We start from the raw sequence: 19047 nt of genomic DNA, 5'->3' as shown, positions 1-19047 counted from the left end.
TCAGGGATGTCCCTGGGCAGGGTACGGGCTGCATGTCGGGGGAGCGCCCCCTGCTGATGGAGAGGGAGGGCCACCCACGGCCAGGCCACTCACCATGCTGGTTGGCAAAGAAGCCCTCGAAGATCACAAAGTTGTTCACCTGGGAGAAGCGAAGGCCACAGACAATGAGAAACTCCTGCCTCTGATGACTCCTGGCCCCACTCCCACTCCCCCGCCCGGCGCCAGCCCCCAACACCCCAGTGCCAGCCGCCTTCCCCACCCCTGCCAACCCCCACCCACACTGCCCCCATTCCGCCCCAGAGACAGCCCCTCCCCTAACTCCCCGCCAACCCCATTGTGCCCCAGCACCAGTCCCCCCTCCTCCCTTCCTTTTCTCCCCAGTGCCAGCCTCCCCCACCCCCATTCCCCTAGCACCAGCCACCCCCCGCCCCGATACCCTCATATGCCTGCCCTTCGCCAGCCTCCCCTTTGCCCTGCCCAGTCATGCTCAGGCCCCTGCTGCTCCAGGAGGACAAAGGTGGCCTGAAGCCACATCCATGCCCAGGAGCGGGGGAGCTGAGAATCAGCCCCTCTGGCCTTCCAACGGGGCAAGAGCCTTCTCCTCTGCAGCTCCCTGGCATGGCTGGCAGCCGAGAAAGTAGCTGCTCCTGATAAATCACTCAGTACATGCCCTCTGCCGCCCCCTGGGCACAATGGGGTGTGTCCGTCCCCCACCCCCCGGAGGATGATGGGAGGAGCCAGAGGGCACGACTCACCTGGGGGATGGTCCCCTGGAGGTTGTAGTGCTTGTGGAGGAAGCAGAGGAGTTTCTCCGACGGGCGATCCACGGCCAGCTGGTGGGGTTGCACTCGCTCGCGCTGACAGCCGGATGGATGGAGAGGAGACACAAGTCAAGGGACTAGTCAAGGTCACAGGGTCAAGATTAAACACACCCACGGTGTAAGCAATATCTTCAGCTAAGGGACTGGCTGGCGCAGGGGGTGGGGAATGGATAGGGCCCTTCCAAATTCACAGCCATGAAAAACATGTCATGGACCGTGAAATCTGGTCTTTTGTGTGCTCTTACCCTGTACTATACAGATTTCATGGGGGAGGCTGGCGTTTCCCAAACTGGGGGTCCTGACCCAAAAGGGAGTTGCAGGGGGGTTGCAAAGTTATTTTAGGGGGGTCATGGTATTGCCACCCTTACTTCTGCGCTGCTGCCTTCAGAGCTGGGTGGCCGGAGAATGGAAGATGCTGACTGAAGGCCCAGCTCTGCAGGCAGCAGCGCAGAAGTAAAGGTGGCAATACCATACCTGCCATCCTTACTGCTGCTGCTGGCGGTGGCTCTGCCTTCAGAGCTGGGCTCCCGGCCAGCAGCTGCCGCTCTCTGGCTGCCCAGCTCTGAAGGCAGCGTCACCACCAGCAGCAGCGCAGAAGTAAGGGTGGCCGTACTGCAACCCCTCCTACAAATAACCTTGTGACACCCCCCCCCACACACAAATCATTTTGGGTCAGGACCCCTACAATTACAGCACTGTGAAATTTCAGATTTAAATATCTGAAATCATGAAATGTACAATTTTTAAAATCCTATGACCGAGAAATTGACCAAAATGGACTGTGAATTTGGTAGGACCCTAGGAATGGGACACAGGGCCTTTCCCCTCTAGCGGGCACTGGCTCCAATCTGGTCCCAGGCTGGGTCAGGAGGGCAGGGAATGGGACACAGGGCCTTTCGCCTCTAGGGGGCATCAATTCCACTCCAGTACCAGGTCAGTAGCTGCTTAAGGTTGTTCCCATCTGTTGGCCCACATGTAAAAGCAATTGGTGAGCCCCAACGCAGTTCCCGGTCACAACCACCACCTCTAACTGGCCACTTCCCAGCAGCCTCAGGCCTGGTCACAGACTCCGGATACCAGACCGACCAATGGTCTGGAATCCAGGCTCAGATGGACCAATGGGGTCCCCCAAAGATGTGGGAATACAGGTCCAGATGAATCAATGGGGTCACGCATTGTGACAGTCAGGATCCAGACACCCCAAGGGGAGAACTGGGGGTTTGAACCCCCCAGAATAAGTGACTGAATCAATTGGTTGTGGACAATATTACTGTGTATCAATATATGTCAAGGGTGGTCTTTAATGAAAGCTTGTAGTGTCCATGAGGAAATCTGTGTACAGGCTCTGGTGACGACCATATGCACGTGTGTATGTTCAGAACATTGCAACTGTAACCAGGATTCAACTACAGCATCACCTCCCAACAGGGGTGTGAAACAAGCAGGCAGGCAGGGGCACTGAGCATTGGCCAGCCTAGGGAAAGCTCATGGGGGATCACTGAAGTTAATGGAAAGACACTGAAACTGACAAGAAAACCCCAGTCTTGGAAAACTAGGGGAGGAGGGAGTTTCCCGCACTCTGAATTCCCACAGTCTGGGTGGGGGGGAACACGAAATCCATAAAGCCTGTCCAAAGGGAAGAAGGCTTGAGGAAGTGAAGGCTATCCAGGGCTGGCATCTAAGCAGGGTGCTGTCTGTGGCCCACTAGAACAGAGGGCATGCTGGGAAACCATTCAGGTAACTGGCAACAGGAAAGGGAATTTGGCTAACAGAGAAGCGTGAAGCCTGAGACAACGTCTTTATTTTCCGCAGAGCTCATCCGTGTTGGCTTTCCCTCACTATTTCCCCTTTGGCACTGCGATTTCTCTATTCAATCAACTTTTTCCCTTATTTCTCCTCCAAGCCGGTGTCTAGGGTGCAGCCTGTGTGACAAAGGGAACTGATAACTGGGGGCAGATTTCACCCATTCGGGGGAGGGAGGGGAAGGAGGGAACGAGAGGGGAAAGGTCCAAGTGTGGCGTAATTCAGAGAGACAGGTGTGTGTGGGGGGAAAAACTTGGGCTGGTGGGGCCACCCTGCAAGGAATAACTAGGTAGGTGGAAGCCAGGGTGAGACCTTTATGCCTGGAATCAGAGCTCTGAGCCGTACGGGCATGACGGCACCCAAATTTACAAGGCAGGTGGTGCCAGACCCCCTCACTGGTCTGGGTGATCCCCAAACCCTTCCACCCGGCATGGCAGAGAGGCAGGAAAGAGGTGAGAGGGACCCTCCCAGACAGAGCAATTCCCTTGGGCCCCTCCTCTCACCTGCAGCATGCACTGGAATAGCTCCTTGCCATAGCCGTGCCTCTGCAGTGACTCGTGGATATAGAAGTCCAGCACGCACAGCGGCTCCACCTCGTTGTGAGCCCCATGGCGATCCTGGGAGTGGGGGGCGGGAAGAGGGAGAGAATATGCAGACAGTGCTGAATAACCAGGTGGGCCCCAGAATAGGTGACCTGCCCTGAAAAGTCAGAGAACCTGGGAGTCCTGGCTCACGGACACCCCTGCTCTAACCCACTAGACCCCACTCCCCTCCCAGAGCCAGGGATAGAACCCAGGAGTCCCGACTCCCAGCCCCCCCCCCCCCGTTCTAACCCACTAAAACCCACTCCCCTCCCAGAGCCAAGGTTAGAACCCAGGAGTCCTGACTCCCAGCCCCCCACCTCCCCCCCCCCATTCTAACCCACTAGAACTCATTTCCCTCCCAGAGCCAGGGTTAGAAACCAGGAGTCCTGACTCCCAGCTCCCGCCGAACCCACTAGATCCCAACGGCTCCCCCAGAGCCAGAGATAGAACCCAGGAGTCCTGACTCCCAGCCCCCATCCACCCCCCGTGCTAACCCACTAGAACCCACTCTCCTCCCAGAGCCAGGGATAGAACCCAGGAGTCCTGATTAAAGCTGGGTGAAACTTTTCCAACAGAGGTTTTTCCCCTGATGCTGAAATTGATCCAAGTAACAAGGATCGCAATGTGAATGAAACACAAAAGGCCAGTTAGACAGCACATCACTGAGGCCAGCACGGACTGTGAGGGGACAGTGCCCCCTACTGAGCCATCCACCCCGCTCCGTGCAGCACAGCGCCCCTAGTGCCGCACTGGAGCATTGGGTCAGCGCTGACTGAGATGGGAGAGCGTCCCCTATTCGGTCTCCAGTTCAGAGCTGCATCACAGCAACTCACCAGCAGGAACAGCTTCTTGTAGCCGACCTTGAGGAAGCCGATTATGGCCCCTTTCCCTGCTCTGCAATGGGGGAGGAAAAGAAGGGACATTAGCAAAGGCATCAAGTGGGGAGAGAGGAGACACACACTGATGGGAAGCCAAGATTGTCCTCTCTGTGCATGAAGTTCCTCTAGTCTCTATGGTACCAGCTACATAGGGTCAGAGGAGCCATGGACAGGTTAGCGAGGGTCCCATCTAATCCTCCAATATCTATGGTATGGTGAATGTAGAGGGGGAGGGAATGAGAACCTGTGAAACTCACTGCTGCAAGACATTACCCTGTCAAAGAGCTGAATGAGGCATAGGCGCCAACTTTCGCCGGCGCCGGTGGGTGCTCGCACTCCCCTACCCCCACCCTCACTCCAACCCCTTCCCCAAAGTCCCCGTCCCAACTCCGCCCCCTCCCTGCCCCATTGGATCCCTTCCCCAAATCCCCGCCCCAGCCCCGCCTCTTCCTCAAGCATGCCACATTCCCCCTCCTCCTCCTCTCTCCCAGCCGCGCGGAACACCTGTTTTGCAGCGCAAGTGCTGGGAGCTAGGGGGGAAAAGCAGGTGTGACGTTATTGACATGAACTGAGACCTTATAGATCATTGTTGCAACCAAGCTCCTGTAGTGGCACCAAATCTTGTATAAAGGGGGTCAAATAAGGCGTCTCAGACAAGGTTATGGTTTGCTGGTTATGATTATGCTGTCTATATGTGTGTATCATTTTTGTAGTTTAAGTTATGAATATTGGCTCTATACTGTCTGTATTTCAAATTTATGCTATTCTTCTGGGTGACACCCCAGACAAGTTGCTGTCAGCTCTGCCTAGCCTGCTTGATGGCTCATTAAGGACCATCAGCTATACAACTGGCCCTTTGAGAAAAGGCAGACACGCCTCCTGACTTAGGAAGGTATGCAGGGACATGCCTATGGACAGAACTCTGAGGTTTTTCCATGCCATGTGATGGACAGCTTGTCTTTGGGACAAAGAAAGAAAGGAAGACCACATGGCAAGAGAATATAAAAAGCTGCTGCAGTGCCTCCATCTTGTCTTCAAGCCTACTTCACATCTCTGGAGGGACTTTGCTACACTGAAGCTTTGAACCAAGGACTGAATGACCCATCCCAGCTGTGAATGTACTCCAGAGACTTGATTTGTACCTGCAGTTTATTCTTTCACTGCTGCAAGCCTGAACCAAGCACTTTGCCATTACTGTATATAATTGATTCCATTTAACAAATTCTAGCTCTCATCTATATCTTTTTCCTTTTATGAATAAACGTTTAGATTCTAAAGGATTGGCAGCAGCATGATTTGTGGGTAAGATCTGATTTTTATATTGACCTGGGTCTGGGGCTTGGTCCTTTGGGATCGAGAGACCTTTTTTCTTTTACTGGGGAATTGGTTTCCATAATCATTTATCTCCTTAACGAGCGGCACTGGTGGTGATACTGGGAAACTGGAGCGTCCAAGGGAATTGGTTGTGTGACTTGTGGTTAGCCAGTGGGGTAAAACCACCAGTGGGGTAAAACCAAAGTCCTCTCTGTCTGGCTGGTTTGGTTTGCCTTAGAGGTGGAAAAACCCCAGCCTTGGGCTCTAATTGCCCTGCTTTAAGCAATTTGTCCTGAATTGGCACTCTCAGTTGGATCCCACCAGAACCAGCATTGTTACAGCGGGCATGCGGCGCGCTCAGGGGAGGAGGCGGAGGTGAGTTGGTGGGGAGCTGCCAGTGGGTGCAGAACAACCCACCAATTTTTCCCTGTGGGTGCTCCTGCCCCAGAGCACCCACGGAGTCGACGCCTATGGAATGAGGCATGTAGGGGAGAGGACACTGGTGAGGACACATCCAATCCTTAGGCTTGAGGACAGGAGTTGATGCCCACCTGAGGAAGAGGGTGGGGTCCAAGAAAGAATCTCTCATCATCTGAGGATATTGCCCAGTAGGATGCATTGGGGGAAGTTTATAACTTTCTCAGAAGTACCCAGCACTGGTTGCTGTGAGGGGCAGAACCAAAGTGTTCATTGTGCTGATCAGATACAGGGGTAGATGGGCCCATGAGTCTGATGCAGAGAGGGAGGATACCGAGCTAGATGGGCCCATGGGTCTCATGCAAGGAGGCAGGATACCAGGCTAGATGGGCTCATCAGTCTGATCAATGGAGGTGGGATACTGGGCTAGATTGTGCCAATGGTCTGATCTGTGGAGGTAGGATATCAGGCTAGATGGGCCCATGGGTCTGATCTGGGGAGGCCAGCTAATAAACCAGAACAGTCCACTGGTCTGATGCAGAATGACATGCCCTTCTCCACAGGGACAGCTCAGGAACCAAACCCGGGTCGCAAAGGGACTCACGTCTTCACTTCATTGTCCTTCAGGATGTAGAGAACGTGGTGGTTTGTCTGCATCCGCGAGGCACTGGTAATTGGGGCCGGCAGGTTCTGGGCCTAGAAACAGATTTGGGGTGAGCAGGGGCAGAGGACAAAGCTGTGCTGACGAGGAGAACTACCACAGCTCAGCTCTGGATCGGACCCAGTGCCTCCTGGCCCCCTAAGCCAGCCTGTACCCTTTCCTGGGGCCACGTCAGAGTCAGTGCCCCCTAGAGGGTAAAGCCTCCCCCCCCCCGTCCCATTCCCCACTCTCCTGAGCTCACCTATTTTCTAGCTCGCTGATGAGCCTTTGTCTTCAAATAACAGGGCAGGGTAAACAAGGGTGGGAGAGCTCACATCTGGCTGATCCTGGTACCCCTATTTCCCCCCACCCCAGAGTCTAATCCCATCCCTCATGCCATTAACCCCTCAGTTTCCAAACTCTGCCTTACCTTGGCCGAGGCCTTGCCCATCTCGTCTATGATGGTCATGAGCTGCTGCTGCAGATCCACCCTGAGCAGAGGAGGCCAGAGAGCAAAGGAGTTAGGACTCACTGGAGTCTGACCCACCCACAGAAGGAGGGGCTGTGCCCAACCTTTGCGGAGGGAAAGGGGTCTGAACCCCTAAATGCCATAGGGGGTGGGAGGGCCGCAGGAGGTCAGGCTGTGTCTGAGACGCATTCACATGGAAAAACATCAGCAAGACAATACCCTATTGTTCTCCAGCTACCAGTCTCCTCTGCTTAACCCCCCACTCCCCTCCCAGAGCTGGAATAGAACCCAGGAGCCCTGGCTCCCAGCCCCCTCATGAACCCACTGGACCCCACCCCCCTCCCAGCTGGGGGTAGAACCCCCTGGAAGGGGGGCCATAATGCCCTGGCCACCTGCTCTCCCCACCAGCCCACCCCCTCAGTCCTTTAACATAAAATCCCCATGTAAGCCACAATGGAAGGGCCTCGGGGGATCGTGAAGGACTCTCACAACCCACTGCACTCTGGTGCAATCCATTAGGCAACGCAGCCATGAAGCAGCAGAGAGAAAGATTTAATCGGCTATATGTTGGTGACAGCCTCTTCCCAGCTCCCAGCCCTCCCAGTGCAAAAACTGTCTACCAGTGAGTGTCTGAACAGAGGAGGATTCTTTAGGGGATGGAGAGGGGAGCTAGGAGGGATTGGGGGAGGCCTCTCCAACTGGGTGTCAGGGCCCATCCCCTAGCGCTGGGCAGATCTTTGAGCCTATGCAAGTGTCTCTCCAAGGGAGGAGGGCGGAGTGTGAGCACTCAAGAGATTTTGACCTAGGTCTGGACAAAGGCCTGGAGAAATAGGATGTAGGGATCAATGCTGCCCAGTCCGTCTGGGGCTGGAGTTGATGGGATCCAACAGAGTTTTGCCTTCTGCTGAATTCTGTTACTCCTTCCCCCGCCATTTACAACTAAACACCAAGATCTGTTCTAGCTAGGTTGACCAGACAGCAAGTGTGAAAAATAGGGACAGGAGGTGGGGGGTAATAGGAGCCTATATAAAAAAAAGACCCAAAAATCATGACTGTCCCTATAAAATCAGGACATCTGGTCACCCTAGTTCTAGCCCACTAGACCCGCTCCCCTCCCAGAGTCAGGGATAGAACCCAGGAATCCTGACCTCCAGCCCCCTGCTCTAACCACTAGACTTCACTCCCCACCCAGAGCCGGGGATGGAACCCAGCAGTCTTGATCCCCAGTACCCCTTCTCTAACCACTAGACCCCACTCCCCCCTACACCCTGAGCTGGAGCTAGAACCCAGGAGTCCTGACTCCCAGTCCCCCCTCTCCCTAACCTATTAGAGCCCATTCCCCTTCTTGAGCTGGGAATGGAACCCAGGAGTGCCCCACACACCCTAATCCCCGGCCTATGTTTCTCAGTCCTTCACTGGGATGGGCCAGGCTCTTCCATAGCCAGGGTTACATCACTCCGGGGACGCTGTGGCACAGATACATGGCACTGCTGTGCAGATACGTGGTCACCTGGAGATGCAAGGCCCGTGGCTCACTAGTGGAACTGTGGGTTGTAGTTTACAATATGTGGGGTTCTGGCCCTTCCTCTACCTCCGCCCCATAGTTCAAAAGTCAGCAGAACACTCCAGAGGCCATTTAAACAAGTGACTTCGTGAGGAAGTGGTGGCAATTACCCAGCATGCTCCACAGGCAAGGAGTGGCAGATTATACCCAGCACAGGTGGTGCAATTTATCCGGCATGCCCCTTTTACCCAGCTGCATCAAAGTCCAATCACATGAACAGCTATTAGCCCTCATTCCCCAGGACAAGGGTGCCTAACACCCATCATATCTAGGGGCAACAATGAGGGATAGCTATTACCCATCACATCCCAGGGCAGAAAATAGCTATTACCCATCATCCCTGGAATCCGGGTGATGTCCAGAAATAATTTTGCCTCCTATATCCCCAAAACACCACTGTGGAAGGCTCCAGAGAAACAAAATGGGGGGGAAATGCCAATGATCCTAAAGGACCCAGGCTCTCCAAAACAACTCCATCCTGGTGCTGCCGCTGGATTTAGAGCACCCCAGAGTGTCCAGTCTGGACACTCCGGGGTGCTCTATATCCAGCAAAAGCCAGCCTGGCAAAGCCTGGTGACAGGCTGACCATGGGGAAGCTGAGGACTGACCCCAATTGTGTATGTGGAGAGCGCTGAGGCAAACCCTCACCTGCTGCCTGGCGCAGGGCCCCCACCTACATCTCTACTCCGGTGCTATTAGTTGGGATAAGTGACAACACCACATCCTGGCAGCAGTTTTGAGGCAGTGATGACAGGCATTTCCTTCCCACCACACACTCTGGAAGACTCACCTATCATACCCTGGGGCAGGGGTGATGGGCACCCATTACCTATGGGATCCTCCCGGTACCTACCATGTCCTGAGGCAGGAGACACCCCCCCGTTACCCATGGTGCCCTGGGGCAGGAGTAATGGGCACCCATTACCCATCGTGCCCTGGGGCAGGGTCCCAGGGTCCCACCCTTACCCATCGTGCCCTGGGGCAGGGGTGATGGGCACCCATTACCCATGGTGCTCTGCGGCAGGGGTGATGGGCATCCGTTACCCTTTGTGCCCTGGGGCAGGGTCCTGCCCTTACCCAAGGTGCCCTGGGGCAGGGGTAATGGGCAGCCGTTACCCATGGTGCCCTGGGGCAGGTCCCGCCCTTACCCATCGTGCCCTGGGGCAGGGGTGATGGGCACCCATTACCCATGGTGCTCTGCGGCAGGGGTGATGGGCATCCGTTACCTATCGTGGCCTAGGGCCCCCCCTCCGTGCCAGTCGCCATGACCCCTGAGCGGCCCAGCGCGGGGTGGCCAGGCCGTTGCCATGGTTACCTGTGGGCCGCAGTGTAGCCGGGCCCCCTGCGGCCCGGCGGCTGGAGGTGCTGGTCCACCGCCGTGACCCGCTCCCCGAGCAGCGCGTCCACATCGAAAGCGAACTCCATAGCCCGCCGGCATCCGGGTCCTGCTGCTCGCCCCCCGCCCCGTCCTCCGGCGCGCGGCTTCCCTCTCGCAACACGCGCACCGCCCCCTAGCGACGCCCCGCTTCCGTGGCAACCGTCCGGCGCCTGGTCCCGCCCTTAGCAACCGGGCCGCCATAGCAACCACGGGCTTGAGCTTGCCCCGCCCCCTCTCTCACTCTGCTCCCTCCCCCCCCCCAAAATGGGCCATGGGCGGCTCTCACTCCTGCCCGAGGGCACGACGGGTAATATCTGCTCTTTGTCCCAGAGCATGATGGGTAATAAGTGCCCATCACCCCTGCCCCAGACCCTGATGGGTAAGGGGTGCTCATCATTTTTGCCCCAGGGAACCATAGGTGATAAGATCCCCATAGCTGTCCCCCAAATCCAAGTCTGCCCAATATCAGGGAGCACCCAAAGCCTCATCACCCTCATCTACACGATCCACCTAATCTGCCCCCCAGTTACAGGGGGTTTCCCAGGGGCTGCCCTCCAAAGAGAGGGGCCCAGCACTTTATGATCAGCAATATAGGGGACTCCCCCAACTCCAAAGTCTCAACCTCCTAATTAGAGGACCCATTTAATCTGGCTCAAATAAGGAACTACCTCTGCCTCCTACAATGGACGGGACACCCTAATCTGGTCTCCATCATAGGGATCCTCCCAATAAACAAGTCCTTCTGCTCCCTGAAGCTGCCTAACCTATGATAGGGACCCCCTGGACTGCCCCCCTTCAGTCTGCCTTCCCCCTCACTCCATAGAAACCCCCCCATCTGGTCCCCCCATTATACAAGACCCCCAAAACAATGGCTCTCCCATCATAGCAAACCCCAAGGACTATCTGCTACCATAAGCACCTCCCCCAACCCCCCCCATAAGAACCCCCTTACAGTCTAGTCCCCCAATATTGGAGAACCACTTATAACAGTCTGACATCCCCTCAAAGGATGAGACACACTCCCCGTGGAAGGGCCCCCTCTATCTGTCTCCCCCATAATAAGATTGGTCCCTCAGTAACAGACCTCCCACTCCCAACCCTGTTCTGTTTCATCAAAGGTTGTATTATACAGGTGACCCATCCAATCCTGGGGGACACCCCCACCTCCAGGCTGGTCCCCAGTCACCAGGATGAGGGAGGAATATTGTAAAGGGCCAGCCATTCCACCCCCCACAATTAAAGAGGGGGGCACCTCCTGTCAACCATGGTGGTTGGGGAAGGGGAAGAGGCAATTGTGGGGACCTCCCCTCCCACCCACAGATGGATTCCCCCACTTCAGGCTAGGCTGTAGTGGCCAGGGCAGGGGAATATCATGGCAACACCACCGTCCCTATCCCTAAAGAGAGCATACCCCCAGATCAGGCTGCAAGAGGGAGCTCAGTACCACAGAATGGGAGTCTCTATAGGCCACCCCCCCAAAAGGCTTTTCTGACCCATCTCCTATTTTATACTATGGCCATCACTGTGGTATCTGGGAGCCCAGCTGCCTGGGATTTATGGGGCATCTGGCATGGAAAGGGGGAACCCTGTTAGAAGGGATTCCCTAGCCCACCCAGGGGGTTAGGACAGGCAGCACTATGACAACAGAGGGGGGCTGCAGGCTGGGGACTCGAGATTGGGGTTCAATTCCCAACTCTGACAGACTCCCTGGGCAAGCCCTTGTACCTTTAGAAGGCTCAGCTTCCCTATCTGTAAAATGCAGATGAGCCTTCCTCTACCTCTTCTGTTCAGCCTGCAAGAGCTTTCAGGCAGCGACGGTCTCTCACTGTGTGTCTGTGCAGCACCCAACACACTGGGGCCCTGATCTCAGCTGGGACAGGGACTCTCTCGCTGTCTGTCTGTGCAGCACCTAGCACAACAGGGCCCTGATCTCAGTTGAGGCAGCTGTGAATAGGTGCTCAGGCTACGTGTCTGTGAACAGGCAGGCGGGTGCGTTGTGCATCTGATTGAGTAGATCCATTTTGAGTGAGTTGCATGTCTGCAATTGTCCAAGTGTGGCTGTTTTGGTGTGTGCCTGGGACTGGCTGGGCCGCATGGTAGGTCGGTTAGGGAGTAGACATGCTATCTGCTATGTCGCCAGCTGAGCTGAGGTTTCCACTATGGGGCCTGACACTTCTGCTTCCCTTCCCCCCACAGGAACTTCATCTGCCAGACCTGTTCCAACTTCCTGCTGCTACCATGGGGCATCTGGGGAAGAGATGGTGAGAGCACAGGATCAGAGAGGCCCCTGGATAGCATGGGCCCCAACTGGCTCTCCTGGAAGAGTCTGACCATACATCCCAGAAATGTGTGAAAGTACGTTTAACCTGGGGCCAGATTGGAGCTGGCATCCTCTAGAGTCCAGTCCATCCAGTGTCCCATTTCCCACCCACATAGCCAGCCAATTCATCTGCCTTAGGGGTGGATCAGAGCTGACATCCCCTAAGGAGGAAAGGCCTCATGGCCCATTCCCAGTTCAGCATAGGGTGAATAACCACAGGGAGTCACTGCCGGAAGCTTCCAGTTTATTCCCCACTGAAGGCTTGGACAAGTCATGGCCGAGAGATGGCCAGCTTCAGCGCTATCCCTGGAGGGGTTGGGACTAGGGCCAGCTTGTCAGGTGAGGCCAAAGGCTCGAGCTTCCCCAGAAGTTGCCCATTCCCCACGCCCCTGGACACTCCATCCAGTCCTTCCCAGGGCCCTCATGCTGGGCCGGTCTCCTCCTTCAGATAGTCCTTGTAGATCCTGCGGATCCTGGCAATGTCCTTTTCGGGCGGCTGCTGCCACTCATACCAGGGGTACCAGGGTGTCTGGCTCTGCAGGGAGGGGGCGGGGGGCGTCTTGGCCACAGCCTGGTGCTGGTTGGTGTAGTCCTCGCCCTGCAGCATCACCAAGGGGATGCGGAAGCTCAGGAGCCCTTGCGGGGAGGAAAAGCAGCTGGTAAGCAAGACAGGGGTCAATTCCCATCCACAGCCCCGCTCCCCACCAGTGCTGCTGGTGCCCCTCAATCCTAAATCGCAGCCCCCTGCTATTCCCACTCGGTCATATCCAGCTCCCTACTCACCATGGTCACGAGCTTGGTCGATTGCCTGGGTCAAGCGTTTATGCTGCTTCATACAGACGCCTGCAGCGGAAGGAGAGGATAGCGTGTCTCAGAGAAGAAAGAGACCGTGGGGTTTGGGGAGCCAATTCTGGGGCAGACTGATCCAGAGGCTCCTTTTCCATTTCTAAAAGGGACAGGCAGGACCCCAGGGGACAAAGAGGAGTCCCCAGGTGGAGGCTGGGCTGGATGGGATGTCTCCATCTCCCTGGGGAACAGGCTGCAGCGGGCAATGCTTCCCCATGGAGGGATGGGACCAGATGCAAAATGTCACCTCCTTGGTCAGTTTCACCCTTTTCTCCCCCTGCCCCCAACAATCCCCCTCCCACCCACCTCCTGGTATCACCCCCCCACAGACTATCCCCTGGCCTCTTGGGCTATTCTCCTCCACCTCTGCACTACCCCAGCCATCACGCTGCCCCTGCTTCCTCTCCTTTGGGGTCCCGCCCTGAACCAGGCAGATGGCTTCCCCATCCACCCCTTTGGTCTGACTGGGAAAGTGGTTCCCTGTGGCGGACTCCAAGTCCCCCTGGGCAGAGGAGGAGAAATGTACCTGTGCGTGTGGGATGGAAGGTGACGCCGGTGTGGGAGCAGACGAACTGCTCTAGGAGCTTCACGTTCTGCGGGGGGGGGGGGGGGGGAGAGACAGAAGTGGAGCTGTGAGCAGCAGGCGCAGGGCCAGGCGGAAAGAGGCTGGCGCCGCAGAGAGGACACTGGGCTGCTTGGGGACACCAGGTTCCCCAAAGAGCCGGAGGAAGAAGGGACCATACAGGAAAGGCCGGCCTGAGGAAAGAAGCGGGGATCACAGAGTCGGGAAAGAGGGGATCATTCAGCCAGGGCAGGGGCAAAGGGGAGGGTATCATACAGACAGGGCAGGCCTTAGGAAGAGGGTTATAGAGCAGGGGTGGAGGATCACAGAGCTGTGCCCAAGGAACTCAGACCACACATGTTTTCTCCCCAGGTCGAGGGGTGGGGGGTCACAGGCCCTGCCTGGGGGTGGGGAGGGGCTCGAAGGACCTGAGTCAGACTCGGCCCCTTACCCTGTAGTCCACGTGGAGTTTTTGGTCTCGGCAGATGGGGCAGGGGTTCCCCACAATCTTCTTTCCTCTCTGGGGAACCAAACAAGACTGTCAGAGCTGAGCCGCCTCTCCACCCTGCTCACACCCCAGCCAGCAGTGGTCCCCATATACCACAAAGCATCTTCCATGGTGGGCCAGACTCATGGGCCCATCTAGCCTGGTATACTGTCTCTGGCAGCAGTTAGTACCAGGAGAAGGTGCAAGCAACCCCTAGTGGTCAGGCTATTAGAAATAGCCTGCCTCCATAGAATGGCCTTCCTGTCCTTCCTCATGCCCTGAAGCATCTGTCCCCTGCTATTATAATAATCCCAAACTCTTCCCGAGATCTGGAGATCGTGACGCGCTTTGCTGCCTTTAGCCCCATTTTACACATGGGGAAACTGAGGCAGAAAAGGGCAGCGATTTGCCTATGGTCACCCAGCAGAGGCAGGCACAGCAGACCCGCTCCAGTGGCTGGGTATCCTTGCCAGCTGTGCCCTCAAATCCCACTAGACTCTTCTCCAGCCTCCCCCATCCTGGTCCCTTTCCAACACTCCCTGGGGACGATTCCTACCCCTGTGGACCAGCTGCTAAAGGATTAAGTTCTCTGGGTCCTGCTGACCTTCAAACTCCTCGTTTGGTGTCACCTGCCAATTTACCTTCCCGTCCTCTCATCGAACCACACCTTTCTGATCTGCTATGAATCTCAGGGGGGAGGGATAGCTCAGCGGTTTGAGCATTGGCCTGCTAAACCCAGGGTTGTGAGTTCAATCCTTGAGGGGCCATTTAGAGATCTGGGGCAAAAATTGGGGATTGGTCCTGCTTTGAGCAAGGGGATTGGACTAGATGACCTCCTGAAGTCCCTTCCAACCCTGATATTCTATGATTCAGCAAGGCTAGCCAGACCATTGGTCTTTTCACTCTGCTCCTACTTCTATACCCACCCCCTACCCCCCCCCACTCTAACCACTAGAGACCCTACTTCTCTCCCAGGAGTCCTGAATCCCAGGCCCCTTGCTCTAACCACTAGATCAGTGGTCCCCAAACTTCTTCTGTCACCCCCCCCACCTCACCTGTAATGGAACCTGTCCACTGCACTCCCCACAAGGAAACAACTGTGGGGCTGTCGCTGGGAGTGGAGCCCAAGCTGCAGCTAGGTGTGGGGCTGGAGCAGAGCTGGGGGCAGAGTGGGGCTGGATGGTGCTCTCTCTCCACCCTTCCCCGCACTATGGGGGCTGCCCTCGCCGCTCCCCTCTCGAAGGTTCTTCCGTGTCCCCCCAGAGGATGCACCCCACAGTTTGAAGACCACTGCACTAGAGCCACACTTTCTTCCTGGATCGCAGACAAAACCCAGGAGTCAACTCCCAACCCCCTTGCTCTAATCATTAGACCCCACTCCCCTCCCAGAGCAGGGGATAGAACTCAGGAGTCCTGGCTCCCAGCCCCCTGCTCTAACCACTAGACTGAGGACCTCTTTCTTTGCTGGCATCTCTCCGACCGGCCTTGATGAGAACAGCTCATGCCATAGGGTGGAGTCTGGGTGTCCACTGGCTCCCCCACGTGTCTCCTGGAGCCTGGGCAGCTGACAGGCGTGCCAGTCATTGGCCCCAAGCCCTGCCCATGCTGAGGGGCAAGGCAAGGTGTGGGGCTGCACTCACTATGCAGGTCTTGCGAGTCTTCTGTGGGGGGATGGGTCCCTTGTGGTTACGCCGATAGCCGAACCAGATGGGCTTGTCGCCATATCTCTCGATGTACTCTGTAAGGGAGGGAGGGGAGAGTTAGCCATTCCCAAGTGGGGTTCACAACGAGGATCCTAGAGAACATGAGGGAGTGCTGCCTCTGTTGCATCAGACCCCCTGTACAGATGGGGAAACTGAGTCACAATGGGAGGAGGATGGCCAATGATCATACTGAGAGTCTGGTCCAGAGATGGAAACCGAGGTGTCCAAACTCCCAGTCCCTGCTCTAATCCACTAGACTCTCCTCCCCTCCCAGGGCACGGGATAGAACCCAAGAATCCTGGATCCCAGGTCCGCTTCCCACCCCACTCTAGCCCCTAGACCACTTCCAGGAATCCTGAGCCCCTTACAAGGTTGCCCTTGGTGCTGCCAGCCTGTGAAGCAGCAGGTCCAAAGCCCAGCACCAACCCCTCCACAGCTCCTGGCTGGATACCTTCCGTCTCTAGATACTCCCAGGGTTTCTCCTTAAAGCGCGATTCAGTGTCAAAAGTGACTGGCTCTGCTGACATGGTTGGGTCCATCTCTGTGCTAAACACCCGGAGCAGCGGGCGCTGGAGCTGTAGGAGTGAAGCAGCAGGAGCAGCCTACGAAAGGCCAAGTCAGGAAAGGAGAGAAAGGATCAGACCACCCCAATGAGCAGCTGTCCCTACTGCATTTAGGATATTAAATAAGAATCAATGAAATGCAGCCACCTTTGGTGTGGGGCAGCTAGGGAACAACAGCACAGCAACATGGCATGGGGGGAGAGGGGTTAACTCACCCATCACAGAAATGCGGCCACCTCTGGGGTGGGGCAGTTGGGGAATAGCCACACAGCAACACTGCATAGCAGAGGGGAGAATCACTCACCCATCACTGAAAATTGCACCGATTGGGCTTTGCAGGCACAACGGTTTGTCCCAGTGCTCTTGGCTGAATTTTTCCCTCCGCTCTGCAGTGGTTAATTGCTGTGCTTCACCCAAAGGAGGCTGCATTTCAGCAGAGCCCAATGCCACTCTGTGATGAAACAGCAGAGCTAGTGAATGTGAAAGATTTTATGCTTGGGATTGGAAGATGCTAGCATGATCTTTTCAGCAACCAACGTTAACAATATTTTTTGCATTTAATTTCCCAACTAGTTTTAAGAAAGAAAGAAAAAACCCCCCACAGAGTAAGGACAAATGGATCTGCTGTCTGCATCTGCCCTGTCCAGAATTGCTGGATACTGCATGGAAACAGCAACAGGAAGCTGTGTCTAAGGTGGGTGGCACAGTGGGCTCATGCCTCAACGGCAAGATAGCCTTTAGGATCCCACAACGACAGGGCACTGAGATCCCATGTGACACAGCGATGCCGCGCAATGGAATAACACCACGCCAGGGGAACATCATATCCCGCTGCAATCACAATCTGGTGTGGCCCAGCAATCAAGTTGACAGTCTGGCTTGTCCCTGGATAACCGTGTTATGTTGAAGTGCATAACCACAGCACTGGAGAGCGATGTCATGGCAGGGGGACTCTGGGAACAGCAATAATGTCATATCGTCTCACACGGGTGGCCTAACCCACCCTTGTGGAGTCACAACAGGACAATGCCACGTCACATTATGTTGCCCAATGCCACACAGCACCATAACAGCATGGCACCCATGATGTCATACTGCCATCCCTAGCATGATGACCTCACGACATGGCAGCCATGATATCACGCTGCCACCTCGTGACAAGATAACCTTACAGCACGGCAGCCACGATATCCACTTGCCTTGCTCCTGGCATGATGACCTCATAGCACAGCAGCACGTCATGCTGCCACCCTGTGGGGCAATGACCTCACAGCATAGCAACCATTATGTCACACTGCTCCCACCCCTAGAGTGTGATGACCTCATGGTATGGCAATCATGATGCCACGCTGCCCTCTCACGGCATGATGACATCATAGCAAGTGATTTTGGTGCAGGACAATTCTGACATCACACGTCGTCCACCATGGCACAATGACATCACTGAGGACATTTCCGGTACAGAATGACGTCACCACGACAAAATAATACATACAATGACATCACAACACATGGGCCCCGGCCGGCCCCTTATCCCCGCTCCTCACCTGAGCCCAGAAGAGCCTCGGGAGCAGAGCCAGTCCAGGTAGGCTACCCGCGACCCTTCGCAGTAACATGGAGCCCCTGAAAGCCGCCATCGTGCGGTACGGTGATCTGTGCGCATGTGTGGAGACTAACAAATCAAAGCCGCCTTGGTAGCAACCACCTTCTTGCACGTGACCAAAGGGCAGGATGAACACTGCGCATGCGCTCATACAGTGTGTTTTGTGCGCCTGCGCACAGCTAGGAGCGGAATAAAAACTGCGCCACAAGAGCAAGACAATACTGGGCGTTGGCCGCGCATGCGTACAACCTTCAGGACAACAGCTAAGGAGACTCAGCCGGCCCCACCCCCGCGCATGCGCGGTATAGAGAGTCTTGTGACACCTCCGCAAGGGTGTTGGCCGCCGGCCGAGCCCAGTCGCCAGCCTTTCCCCTTCGCGCACGCGCGCTGTGGCCCCTTCCTAACTGCGTCACAACCGTCGCCGATTTTAAAATTGATTTTCGAGGCTGGATCCCTCTCGCCTATCGAGAGGGGACCCCAACGGTGTGTTTCGCTAGCGGTTTTAAAGCGGTTCTCGAGGAGCCGGCCGTTGGGTAAGAGGGAGGAGGGGGACTAGAGAGGACGAAAGCCTTTGTTCTCGCGCCGCAGCGCGAGCTGGAGGGGGGGCGGGGCTGGAGGAGGGTGGGGCCGCGTATAAAAGGCGCCACCCGCGCTGCGTTCGGCCATTCTGGGGTCTGGTTAGAGGTGAGTACTGAGCTCTTAAGAGCGGTAGGCTGGGGTAGAGGGTGGGGGCGCTCGGGGAGGGGTGGTGTTGGGGGCTGCTGTTAGCCCTTCTGAATGACCTTAGTGATTTAATAATTTCTGCTGCTAATTAACCTCCTGGGTCTGAGGTAGGGAACTGGGGCTTTTGATTGAAACTGGGCTTCATTTGAACCATGAAACTTCAAGCCCCCCCCGCAGGGGTGGTTCCCTTTAAATCCCTATTTTCATTATCGGTCTCCCTCCCCCCACCCCGATTTGCAAAAATTTACAACAACCCAGATCCCAGTGATTTAAAAAAAAAACAACCCTGAAAAATACGTTTTTGCCAAATTTTGTGGTTTTGTGGTAAAAATTTTTGGGGGAGGGGTGCCTTTTGTATCTAAAAATGCTCAT

The 19047-nt window shown here is 55.8% G+C and overlaps 3 protein-coding genes and 1 pseudogene across 12 annotated transcripts in view; 2 read left to right on the top strand and 2 right to left on the bottom strand.

Moving 5' to 3' along the window:
* Nucleotides 1–11705, bottom strand: part of ATAT1 (alpha tubulin acetyltransferase 1) — a 34684-nt gene extending 22979 nt beyond the window's left edge. For 2 of the 8 annotated variants that reach the window (XM_038371944.2, XM_038371943.2), the window contains exons 1-7: nt 9806–9997; nt 6888–6948; nt 6422–6513; nt 4042–4102; nt 3128–3241; nt 756–857; nt 94–139 (exon numbers count right to left, since the gene is read on the bottom strand). In XM_038371944.2, coding sequence (XP_038227872.1) covers nt 94–139; nt 756–857; nt 3128–3241; nt 4042–4102; nt 6422–6513; nt 6888–6948; nt 9806–9915 — 586 coding nt within the window. In that variant the 5' untranslated portion in view covers nt 9916–9997. Of the gene's footprint in view, nt 1–93; nt 140–755; nt 858–3127; nt 3242–4041; nt 4103–6421; nt 6514–6887; nt 6949–9805; nt 9998–11617 lie in introns of those variants that run through there. The other 6 variants (XM_043496868.1, XM_043496865.1, XM_038371942.2 and 3 more) reach the window with 6 other exon arrangements.
* Nucleotides 1–19047, top strand: part of LOC119842653 — a 1040433-nt pseudogene that overhangs the window by 500049 nt on the left and 521337 nt on the right.
* Nucleotides 12416–18552, bottom strand: MRPS18B (mitochondrial ribosomal protein S18B). The gene is made up of 7 exons (XM_038371202.2): nt 17897–18552; nt 16238–16388; nt 15724–15821; nt 14048–14116; nt 13561–13627; nt 12972–13031; nt 12416–12824 (listed from the first exon to the last, which is right to left on the bottom strand). Exons 1-7 carry the CDS (start codon nt 18101–18103, stop codon nt 12610–12612), a joined length of 867 nt encoding a protein of 288 aa, XP_038227130.1. The 5' UTR covers nt 18104–18552; the 3' UTR covers nt 12416–12609.
* Nucleotides 18251–19047, top strand: part of PPP1R10 (protein phosphatase 1 regulatory subunit 10) — a 25005-nt gene continuing 24208 nt past the window's right edge. For 2 of the 3 annotated variants that reach the window (XM_038371201.2, XM_038371196.2), the window contains exon 1: nt 18251–18485. The gene's annotated coding sequence lies outside the window, so the exon portion shown is untranslated. Of the gene's footprint in view, nt 18637–19047 lie in introns of all 3 variants that reach the window. The other variant, XM_038371198.2, reaches the window with a different exon arrangement.

The sequence above is a fragment of the Dermochelys coriacea genome, chromosome 14, assembly GCF_009764565.3.
Source record: "Dermochelys coriacea isolate rDerCor1 chromosome 14, rDerCor1.pri.v4, whole genome shotgun sequence".
Taxonomy (NCBI): domain Eukaryota; kingdom Metazoa; phylum Chordata; order Testudines; family Dermochelyidae; genus Dermochelys; species Dermochelys coriacea.
Note: the sequence above shows the minus strand (reverse complement) of the source record. Positions and strands in the feature narration are given on the sequence as shown.